A 12,503-nucleotide genomic window follows, 5' to 3' on the forward strand; every position below is an offset into this window, starting at 1 on the left:
TTTTATTTTCTTACGTTTTGAGGTAAATAAACTTCACACGAAATATTTACTTTTAAAAAAGACGAAACTTTGTAAGAACATTTTAAATATGTGATTTAAGATTTAATTTAGAATGTAACACGCAGTAAATGATCAACATGCTGAAACAATGGTCGCTAATGAATGACCTTTGTTTATAATGGTGGAAAACAATAGAGACATTTTCCAAATGACTGACCGTCTGTCGATTAAACACAAAAGAAAGTTAGTGAAAATGTCAAGATACGATTGTACCTTTTGAAATATAAACAATACTTCTACAATTGTAATTTAATTGATACAGTAAAGTCACGAATAAGACATGTTTTCATTAAAAACAAATATAGATTCTTATTTTCGGTTAAAATATCAAAGTGATACATCTTAATATGCTATGTTTTGATATGTAAAACCTGCTACACAGTTTTAGATTACTATCATTTGAATTCTATATGGATTAGTTTAATCGGTTTTGAGATGGAAAAGGGCAAACCAAAATCAGCAGCAAGAGAAAAAAGTCGGGAGTCGAGCTTTGTGAAAAGCGGTCCCAACAGCAACCAGAACAGTCGTCCAATCAGTCAAGAACGCCAAAAAAGAGGCAACGAAAGTCGGCGTAACAGCGTAAATGTGCTTACAATGCTACCGAAAACTCCACCAGGCTCCCGGCGGTTCTCATTCACACCTGACAAAGACAACATCGACGGAGAACACATGAGGCGAAGTGGCGAGGAAGGACGTGAAGAGCGAGGTGCAGATGTCGCCTCAAAAGCGTCTTCAAAAGTCAGCAAATTTTTGGATTATTATAACGAAGCTTTGCGAAGAAGGCTTGAAAGAGAACTTCTGAAACCAGTCAAAGTCGTAGTTAAAGAGGAGTCTGATCACGACACAGAAGATGATTTGTCCGATAACGAGAAAAAGGCGAAAGCAACAACGATGTGGGGTAAAGCTGTGAAAAAGACAGCGATGGTAAATAAGATTGCTGATGCTGGACTAGGAAAAAAGTCACTGGGATCTCACGCCCTGACAATGATTAACAAAAAGAAAGCTGTAAAGCAAGTTCAGATGTTACTGAGGAGAGTGGAAGTGAGAAGGAAGTTTCGGAAGAAGACAAGGATTATCATATTTTGTGTAAGATGTGTAAAGGATCACAGTTTCAAGTAAGTATCTTTTTAGGGAAAAAAAAACATTCCAACGGGTTTGAATAAATTGTGTTTGTATATACATGTATGTTATAATAGAAAGTTATAAAAGTACTAGAACAAACAAATATGTTATTTAACTATTTCTCAAACTTGAATTCCCACTAAAGAAAACCCACGAAGTATGTAAGATTTATGAGAGTCACGTGTTGAGCGTATGCCAAACATGATGGTGCCGCTTTAAACAAGATTTTTCGTTGAGGTCCGTATAGCAATGAACAGAAAAAAGTGCTGTACCGTCAAAATATACTGATATTAGCATATATCAACATGTTTGACAAAAAAAATTAACTTACTGCTAAAGCAACAATATTGTTTTCTGGTTCTTTTGTAAACGCAATTTTGAAGTTTATGTGTGTACTAATAAAAACATAATGAAGCATCTGTAGTACTTGATTTCATTACAAGCATGAGGTCGACATACCAGCGATACTGGGTGATATTTTTGAAGAAAGTACTCTAGTACATGTCTTGTTAATATTCTTGATTCTTCTAGTATCTTAAAACATCGTGTGATTTTGAAATAGATACGAGTACATATACTACAAAGTAAAATGGAGTAGGTCACGAGTTATAATTATAAATATAAAAAAAATCAGTTGAATAAGTCACGTTCAATTCAAGTCACTGAAGTTATGGCTTTAATTGTCATAACTAGATATCATGTGTAACATAAGATACTGATCTTATCTGATAGGTTAGGAAATGCATCCTTTTCATGGCAAACAGAGCGTTACATGTTTGATTCTAATTACAGATTTCGAGAAAATAGTGAACTTACACCATATATGAATACACTAAATTACATTGATTACAAGAACGATCAAGTCAAGGATTTAATGTTCGATCGATCACAGTTTAGTGCAAATCGACAGGTGTGTATCAAATATGTAATAGATGTTTAATAAACTAAATAAAATATGTTTTATTAGTGTGTTAACTAGCTTTATTATAATGTTCAGAAAGGTTGTTTTCCGAGAATTTATTTCATCTTTATTTTGATATTATTTCTGGAACAAACGTTTATTTCAGTTAATTGTTCAGTTATACAAATAAATAAATTTACGCTTTAAGTAAATTGTCTTTCGGGTACTGTATTTTTACAGATGCGAATTTCTGAAGAAACAAAACGAATTTTGTGCAAGCGAAAATCAACTAGGACGGAACATGAAGTGTATTCGGTAAAATATACATGATAATATATATATATAAATTTAAGTATTGAAAATATATATGAGAATAATGAGATATATAAAATTTATATAATTCCTACTGTTGATCGCAAAAAGGAAACTTTATATGAGCCGCGTCACGACAAAACCAACATAGTGCGTTTGCGACCAGCATGGATCCAGACCAGCCTGCGCAGTCTGATCAGGATCCATGCTGTTCGCTATCAGTTTCTCCACTTGTAATAGAGTTGGTAAGCGAACAGCATGGATCCTGCGCGGCTGGTCTGGATCCATGCTGGTCGCAAACCCATTATGTTGGTTTTGTCGTGACGCGGCTCATATACATTTTTATTCCATATTTAACTACAATTTATAAACATTATACCTATTACATCTTTGATAGAAATCATTACATTTGGTATCAGAAAATGTTCGTTATATTTCCATATAAATGTCATTTACACGTAATCTTTCCTGACAATTGAAAAACTTACGTTTTTTCTAACTAACCATTCGCTACAAATTATTTGTCACCTTTCAGGCACTGATAGCTCTGAGAAATATTCGTAGCTTTGCTGAACTTCCTGTTAGGATGCAGCAGATGATAGCAGCAGCGGGACAATATGAGTCGTAAGTTAAATTAACAAATTAACCTCAACATGCTACAACCGAAAGTGGTTAACCTTTGTTAGTTACTTCATAACCCTACATCCAGATTCTATTTTTTTATTTTTGCAATTTGATCTTTAAGTCTCTTTAGTTCCAAATGAAATCTGACAAATTCCAAGCTAGAAAATTTCATTTTAACAGTTCAAGGCTTGTGTAACGAATTATTCTTAATCATTACTATGGGATAAATAACAGATTATTCGCAATCATACCATTTACACACATCTACACACATGTATGCACATAAATTTTCACATTATATATCTGTGAAAATATATGTGCATACATGTGTGTAGATGTGTTTAGATGGTGAATATGCAGATATATGAGCGTGCATGTACTTATGCTTTTGTATATGTATATGTATGCATGTTTGAATATGTAATTATGATTATTAAATGTTGAAATATTATAGCCATATATACTAGTAGTATGTAAATGTTTGCTACATGGGTCTATGACCTTCTGGTGGTGTTTTAAAAATAAAGTCTTGAAAACAATCTTGAAATACTATGCACATAGTTAACATTTCTATATCAACGTTTCTAAGTTCTCAAGACTTTAAAGTCCATCGGTTCCAATAGTTAAGCGCCTCTAAAAATTGAATATGGCTAAAACCGGTGCTACAGAGCGTGAAAAGTTTTGCATTTTTCATTGCGTCATAATAACATACTCTACATTGAGAGACTCGTGATTTTTTATTTTTCGCAATTTGGTAGAGATATTTTCAATAATGGCACGACCGTTTGATTTCTTGTCCTCTTGTTGTTGAATGATGAAACTTAACATTTTAAATTACATCTTCTTTGTACTTTAGATATGAGGGAAAACGAGTAATCACACGGGAAGGTCACCCATCTGCCGCCTTCTACTTCATCCTGTCAGGTGCAGGTAGGACACTTCGTATAGCTTCATTTACAATGTTATAATTCTGTAATCTGTGAACAAAATTTCTAAATGTTGTTATTCTTTATCTGTATTCAAAAGTTACATTGATGTTATTATTTTTTTAGTCTGTATACAAAATTTACATCAATTTCATCATTCTTTTATCTGATTACAAAATTTGTATAAATGCTGTTATCATTTAATCTTTATAAAATAGTTACATAACTAGTGTTATTCTTTAATTTGTACACAAAATTTACATAACAGTTCTTATTCTGTTATATGCATACACAAATTAAATAAATGTAATTATTCAGTGTAGTTTTTCAAACAATTGATCAAATAACTTTAAGCTTTGTGAAAAAGGACAAATGAGTTGCATTACATATGATTATTTTATCAACGTCATATGTACCAGTTTAACACAAATGATACAACATAAATATAAACTATGATTTCATTTACTTTTTTATTTGTTTAGCTGTGGCTATGAAGATGGACCCTGAAAGACCAAATATTGCCAGTGCTGTAAAAGAATATGTTAAAGGGGATAATTTTGAGGTAATTGTAAACTTTGAAGACGTCAATACAACCTTATACATATAAATCACATTTACAAACAAAGAAAAAAGTAAAGGATTACTAATTTTTAATGTTTGCTACAGAATTGTTTATTCAGTTCAATGGTTCATAAACTTTAAAGTTCTAAAGGATATTTTTCTGTCTAGCTGAATTTCTGAAAGTGACGAAATTAGATTCGTTTGTTGAAACTATAAGTACAAAAATATTTAGTCTTAGTCTGCAATTTTAATGTAATTTAGATGTAAATTATGCGTCACCCTTTCTGGAGATCTTGAGCAGTACTGATGTGTTTTAAAAACACAGTATTAATGACAATGTGCTACTCGAGACTACGAAAAAAGGACCGAATGTTGTTCTTTATTTTCATTGCGTATTATTTTTCTTGTATTTTTAGGAGAACCCAATGATCAACGATACTGTAAGGGAAATAACTGTGCTTACGAAAGAGTCGTGCGAGTTTCTGAGTATCTCAGCCGCCGTATGTCATATATTTATGATACAAAATTCGTTATAATACAGCGCACTTATAACTAAATAAATTAAGTTATTATTACAATCCGAATATTATGAATAACAATATTGGTATCACAATGTTGCCTTCTTTCAATTATATGTTCCAACCGAAATACATGGTAAAGATATGGAGTACGTACACTAACAAGTATTGATGAAATATGCTCAACATTGTTCCATAGATTATGTAAGAAAATATAAAGCGAGGGACGCAGTACCAAAGTTTGTCGTTTAATGCTATAATCAGTAAACTCAGATCCAAAGCTATCAAAATATTTCAATTAAAGATATTGATGTTTAATTCTTATACAAAATTATATTTACTGTTATTATTTTCAGGATTACAAGAACATCTTCATGCAAGGTGGTGTTAAAAATCTAAATGATCCTGACCAAGAGATGTTTTTAAAGTAAGTACTCTATAATTTTACAAAATTTAATATCTTTCGTTCTGTTATCTTTACGTATTACAAGATCAGAAGGCGTCTCTCAACATGACCATTTAACTCCAAAAAGTGGTTCTTTTCTAGAGCTAATATTTGTAAATTGCAGACTCTGGTCGATACAGAATGTGTTGTTGTTGTTTTTTTTTACATAAAAGCTCTTATGCTGTCTACCACCGTCTGAAACAATATTCGATTCGTCAATACTTAAAGTTGTGTAATCCATGATCCCAAAGTAGAAGACAATCTTAAAATGAAAACTGAGTTAAGTAAATAACTGTATTTAAATTTAAAACACATCGCTTTAAATAAAATAAATTTGAAAAAGAGTAGATTCTTCGGTATATTCTTCGTAAAGGAAACAAAATTATACAGGCATAATTGAATTAGAACAACAAAAAAACTAAATAATTTTGTTATAAGAAAACATAGGCTATAATCAATGATACAAAAGAAAAAATCTACACTTTAGAAAATAAAAATAATGAAGTCTGAATAGTTACTTTCTGATATTATGATATCTTTAATTGTTCTAATAAATATTACTTCAGTCAGTAATTCTATACATATAAATTTTTACAAATATTTTCTCTGGTCTTTTTAGGAGTTTACATTTCTTAAATGGCTGGCCTATAAAGCTTCTTCAGGACCATCCAAAAGAATGCCGTTTTCATTATTTCAAGAGAGGGTATGTATTGAGCGAAGACACGAAAAGGTCTCCATGGTTATTCATCGTCAAGTCTGGAAGTCTTAGTGTGATGAAGAAACTAAAGAAAGTCGGACCATTCGAGTGGCGAAAAAGTATGCTTTATTTTTAAGAATCTAGTATAATATATAGGGATGACCCAAGCAATTAGAACAGCAATGTTATATGAAATTGAAGGTTCCCTTTGTTTAAGTCTGTTCATGAGAAATAGTTGATAAATGAATATCTCTCATATTCCTTTTTACCGGCTTAATTGGTATTTAATCTTCAATACTAACTTGCTAGAATCTGTGATCCCGAAGGACCGAACAAATATAACAATACTGACCAAGTTTTGATTTGTGAATAAACATTCAAATCTATGATGTATATGCATTTTGTGTAATATTTATGTCATTAACCGAATTAAATTTAATACAGTAGATCATTACTTTTACGACAGATTTGTGTAAGGTAAACTTTAAACGCTACTTTTTAGTAAAATGCAGGGAAATTTGAATTGCCGAAATTGGAAGTTATCGCATTCAGTTCTACGGATTACATAAAACACCGTTGTTTATTTGTTCCCTCAATTTTCTCAGTCTGGGTAGTGTTGAGTTGTTGAGTCTTTTAGTTGAAAAACACGCACTATTTAATAAAGATTAGTTGTGATACAATTCGTATCTGAACCACTATCGAGTTTGCTTGAACTAACCAGTATATTGATGTCATCTGAGAAATCATTGTCATGATCCAAGTAGGGATCGAACTCATGACAGACAGGCTTCTTATCCACTTGGTCAGCGCTCCCTTAAAAAGTAAGGTCTTTTAAACCGTAGGTTAAGCGTGTGTTTTTTTCTGGAACTATTTGGTTAAATGATAACATGTTTATAAATTATCGCTGACATAATTATGTTAACTTGAAGAGAACTGTCTGTCAGTGTATTTGTATATAGCGCAAATACTGGGGACAAATTAGCACTCATGGCTATAATTGGCTGTTCCTATTTATCTTCAGACAGCGGTATTAAACCGTTGACAGAGAAAGAATCGAGGGAAAGACTTCAAGAACGCAAGCAATGGAGAAGATATGTTTTATCTGAACTTCGTGTAAACTTACAAAAGCAAAATGAATTTGAGGAAATCGAGGAAAGGGTTGATGGAAAGCCAAAACCATTTGAAGTAAAAATAGCTCCATGTTGAAATTTAATTACATGTATTTGAAATATTCTTATATCTTTTTACATTTAATGTGTGTAAGAGTATTGTTGTATAATATTATATGCAAGATATCAAATATTCAAATAGCTATGTTAAGTATTTTTACGACATCCTATGCAAAAATATTGGTATGTAAAAACAAACTAAAGTTGTATCAACATGCCATCTATTAAATTCTTATAGCCATTCTACTTAATAAATGTTATGTTACAGTTATGTAAGTTTTTTTTTATTGGACTCTTAAGCATGGCTAGTTTAATTGAGATAATACTAGGTAAATGAGCATGTAATTCGTGAAATACTGTTCCAGATACGACACAAATTTGTGTGACGTTTTCACAATTCATCCTAGAATGTGAAAGCTATTTTACTTGTACAGGCGGTACTGTTGATTTAATATTCAGACAAATAACAATTAATGTTGCACTTGCATTTACATTTAGCATCCTGATATCAAAGTTCACATGGAAGGGGCTGGTTCCCTTGATGGCAAAAACCAGAAGTATTATTACCCGAATCTTTGGGCGTATAGAAGCTCAAACGATGAAGAGGAAAAATCCGCATTTTCAAACATCAACAAGCAGTTCCTATATACCATATCAAGGTAAGCTATACATGTTGTGTCGCGAATTTCTTTGAATCAAGGTCCTTCACAAATATATATTATTGATTTATTATATAGAGATTTTTTGTCTAAGACAATTTAATGTTAACTTTCAAAATGGTTATATTATGCTGTGAATTTCTACAACCATCTAAGTAATTTCGATTAATTTGCCGACGTGACTGTCAATGTGACGAACTAATTTGAGGGATGTTATTTCAAAATCTTGTTACAACATTCTTTTATTACAAGACCTATAATACACATGCCGTATGCGTAAATTTTTTTTAAAGTGATCTTTACATTTATTTTCATAATGTGAAGCCATACTGTGAAAAAAAAGATTATTATCTCATTGATTTTGTCAGTCATACTGCGCGAGGACCTAAAAAGAAGACGGTGACAGCAGAAGTCAAACCCCCAACCACTGCTCCAGAGCTGCAACAGGTACGGCCTAGTTCAGTGACCCGCTCTGTACCATCCCCCGGTTCTGATGTGTCAGATGTATCGCTTAGAATGATCCTTACCTCACCTAATGGTATGTAAAATTCGTACGTTTACACTTTGTACTTTTTTAATTTCACATTTATTTTATTCATTGAGATAGAGTGATACTTATATTGAGAGGTGGTACGATCGATTAAACAATAAAAACAATCGGGTTCTTTTGATAAATTTATGTTCGAATTAAATTAGCTTTCATTCTAATTGGTTAATTCTAGGTACAGAAGAAACTCCAAGAACGCCAACCAGTGTTTTTGACGAACGGTTAAAAACAATTGCAGCTGAGGTTCGCAATGGAGGAGAACCTGTAAGTATTTACAAAATTAATGATAGATATTGACATAAAGTTTCCTTGATAAGCTTATGGTTTTGTAAAATTTTAAATCAAAATAGAATTGCATTATTAATTGATTAATTTACATATTAATTGAGTTTTTTTTTCTTTAAATAAATATAGATAATGAAAAGTGTTCAGAATTTCAACCAAAAAAATTATGTTAACCATCAATATGATGTTTTACAGCTGACAGAGATCGACTTGAATCCTCAATTTGTACATATACAGACGTTGATTAAAGGGGATGTTTGGGTATGTATTCATATCATCAATCTAATAATATTTTTAGATTGTGTGATAACTTATATATACTATAAAAATTGATTAACTTAATTTTATATGGAATATATACCTGCCAGAAAATCGATTTCTTGAAAGCTTTGACATTTTGGAGAACCTGAAATTATTCTAAGTTCTTTCTTACATCCATTTAATTAAACTTGACTTAAAACTCAACGGTAGGAAAAGCTATTGCACAAAATTGAACAAGTGATAACTTGTGATTTATTTAAATAAAAGGGCGTTGCTGATGTGCTGATAGACGACCAACCAAGTATGATAATTGTCAGTAACGGTGCTGACTGTGTACTGATTAGCAAACAGTTCTACAAGCAAAATTGTCCAGAGAAATTACACCGGAAGCTTAAACACCACGTGAGTAAAAACTACGTAATAATTCTTATTTGTCAGATTCTGCTTAGGCATGGATGGTAGCATTAGTAATCGAAGCCTTATTGCCATCCATGAGCAAGTTTATTCAAACCAAGTTTGCAACACAACAGTTAGAAGTATACTGCCCGGTAGAAATTAATGGAACACTTGAAATATAACGTATTGATATAAAATTGTGTATAAATTTAAAATTAACTACTGTACTTAGCGAATGAATGTTTTTAAAAACAATTGCCTCTGATTGATATAGAATTTCAAATATATCTCTACACCTTTGATTACTGTTAAATGATTTCGGATTTATTCCTCGGATTTATGTTGAATTATATGAGAAATGTCTCTACCTGTTTGATTAATATAAAATTTTGTTTCATATTTGTCTAATTTCGTTGATTTATATTGAATTGTTTCAGATATTTCCCTATCACGTTGGTTTTTATTGAATTGTTTCAGATTTGTCCCTATCACGTTGATTTTATTAAATTATTTGATACTTGTCCCTATCCCGTTTGTTTATTTTATTTATTTATTTATTATTATTATTATTATTATTATTGCATTGTTTCAGATTTGTCCCTATCCCTTTTGATTTATATTGAATTCTTTCAGATTTGTCCTTATCCCTCGGATGACAATCTTCAAGACAGTCTTCAGATTAGTGTCGATTGGAACGAGCATAGAAGATGTGAGTTGTCAGACACTGTGAAGAGAGTTCGTCAGCAAAGGATCATTAGGGAAACAACATTTCCTACAGAACGTGCGGAAACTGTCAAATAAACTGCTTTCCGGAATGCGGATGCTGTATACTAAATCTGAAATAGTTAAAAAAGATATAAGTTTCATATACATTGAGTGAGGGCTACAAAGAGCAAATATTTCATTCGTATAAATATGCCTGTATTCAAACTGTACCATTGGAAGTAACTGAAGACATGTATGAAACTGTTTTTGTTTTATGATATGACCAGATGTATATATGACGTGTAAAAGGTTTCTATCATGTAAGTGGTGGAGTAAGAGCCTTTTCTGAATATATATTTATAATTGAAGTCCCTCTGGCATGATTTATTCATTTTTGGTATACTTGACAACATTTTGAAAATTTTCAAATACATATATTTGTAAAAACTGACAAGAATGTTTTGCCATAAATAAGAGGGTAGAAAAAATGTTGTTGTTTTTTTAATTATTATTATTGCAGTTGTTAAGATACAGATATATGTGTTAAATGATAACTTAACGGATATCAGTATATCAACATATATCTTGACTTTAATACGAAATTGTACATTAACATCTAAATAAACCATCCCACAAAATATTCTGAATATATTCATAATGCACATTTTTGTATTTTTGAGATAATTTCAAAAAGCTGTAAAAGTAAGGACGAATTCCATTTGAACAACTCTTACAACAAAGCTAGAACTTACACGTCTTGGTCTGATCTTTTCATTAGCTTCACTGGTAAATTAAGCACAGTCCACTCCACTCACGGTCTGGTACCTTCCTTAGAAGTATTTTAATCTTCATAGTATTGTTACAGTGATCCAAAAGAGTCAATACTAGGGAGAAGCAAGTGGGAACCCCTCTGCGAGGCGAAAAAACATCCGCTTTAAGGACATAGATGCGAGTTAGCAATGAATAAAATGTACTTTTGGATGTCCCTTTGTGAGTTGTATTTACTTCGTAATATATATGTGACTTTCAACTGATAGAAGTTATAATAAAGTATTTGTTTTCACAGATATTCTAAGACTTTTGATTTCAATTCTTATTTTGGAAAGCACAGCGCATGCGTCAACTTCTGCGTGTTTATAACAACCAATACAGAGTATGTTCTGCTTTATGGAAAACATAGCAATGAATAAATCTTATAATTATTTATCGACACCTCATAGGAGGCGTGTTATGGGCAAGATGTTACATGAAAATCATTACAACATGGCAGCTTTTATCATTAGAAAGTCTTTAATCTGGAATAATGCTATAGCATTATTTTGTTATTATGCGGTGTTATTTTACTAGGAATCCCTTAATGTCTTTGAGACATCTTGCTCAGATTAGGTTTTTGACGTTTTAGGCACTGAATAAATTATTTTAAACAAATTTACTTTTCCTATTAAATGGCAACATATACAGAATGAATATGCGAACTTGCCTTATAATATTAATATACCTGGTACATTATGTTTATTCTTATGGTAAACACACAACATCTTTCTCAAAAGACCATTAATTTGAAAAAAAAATCTGATGTAGACACTAAAATACCTACCAGAGAAATGACATTCTAAGGGATATACAAGAAATATACTGACTGAAGAATTTTTGCAGTAATTGAAAAAAATTGAAACAATTCATTTTTTACATTGACAATTTATCTGCACCTTCAAAGGACGCACAAACAGACACTGGTTCAGAACAATAGCTGTAAAATATATTTTGAAAGGTGCAAGTATTTAATTCGACGCATATACATGTATCTACATGTCCTATAGAGTCAATAATTATATGAATATGTATTTATAACAAATTGTTGTATAGATTAGAGTAGTTTTCGCTTTCTTACTCAAACAACATGCAACAAACAAGGATTTATCTCAGTACATAAACCATATCTGGCATGTCTAAAACAACACCATTAACCCGTAATATAGATTGAAAGAACACTACAAAGAAAACGTAAGATTTCTTTTCATCGATTGTAGATTGCATGCATTTCTTCCTTTTTAATTGTAAATTGAATTATTATCTTTCTTCATCGATCCTGTAGACAGCTGTGAAAACCTTGATTACTGTTACACCAGACTGCCAATATATAAAAGGGCAAATGTTAGAATCTCTTCAGAGCATAATGCTTTCAGCGTAAAACAATAAAGAAAAAAGCGTTTGAACAGCGGCATAAAGAAATGCTTTGCATTCTATCAGGTTAGTAACATATGTTTAATACAGGATCTACAAAATTTACGTTTTTCTTACGTATTACTCATTTT

At 31.4% G+C, this 12,503-nt stretch overlaps 1 protein-coding gene across 1 annotated transcript; it reads left to right on the forward strand.

The window, feature by feature from the left end:
- The first annotated feature begins 325 nt into the window (after positions 1-325).
- Positions 326-11,195, forward strand: LOC132717658 (uncharacterized). The gene is made up of 16 exons (XM_060701181.1): positions 326-1,175; positions 1,975-2,092; positions 2,324-2,398; positions 2,931-3,019; positions 3,876-3,949; positions 4,428-4,507; positions 4,923-5,006; positions 5,381-5,451; positions 6,089-6,285; positions 7,188-7,351; positions 7,834-7,994; positions 8,363-8,532; positions 8,717-8,805; positions 9,022-9,087; positions 9,355-9,489; positions 10,117-11,195. The coding sequence occupies exons 1-16, from the start codon at positions 496-498 to the stop codon at positions 10,282-10,284; spliced, it is 2,421 nt and encodes an 806-aa protein (XP_060557164.1). The 5' UTR covers positions 326-495; the 3' UTR covers positions 10,285-11,195.
- Positions 11,196-12,503: the final 1,308 nt, after the last annotated feature.

The sequence above is a fragment of the Ruditapes philippinarum genome, unplaced genomic scaffold (assembly GCF_026571515.1).
Source record: "Ruditapes philippinarum isolate M1 unplaced genomic scaffold, ASM2657151v2 ctg282_1_1_1_1, whole genome shotgun sequence".
Lineage (NCBI taxonomy): Eukaryota > Metazoa > Mollusca > Bivalvia > Venerida > Veneridae > Ruditapes > Ruditapes philippinarum.

Coding starts and splice junctions, on each gene's coding strand:
- LOC132717658 (XM_060701181.1), top strand. CDS start 496: ATGGAAAAGGGCAAACCAAAATCAGCAGCAAGAGAAAAAAGTCGGGAG. Junction 3,950..4,427: donor CTTCATCCTGTCAGGTGCAG/GTAGGACACTTC, acceptor TTATTTGTTTAG/CTGTGGCTATGAAGATGGAC. Junction 9,490..10,116: donor ACCGGAAGCTTAAACACCAC/GTGAGTAAAAAC, acceptor GAATTCTTTCAG/ATTTGTCCTTATCCCTCGGA.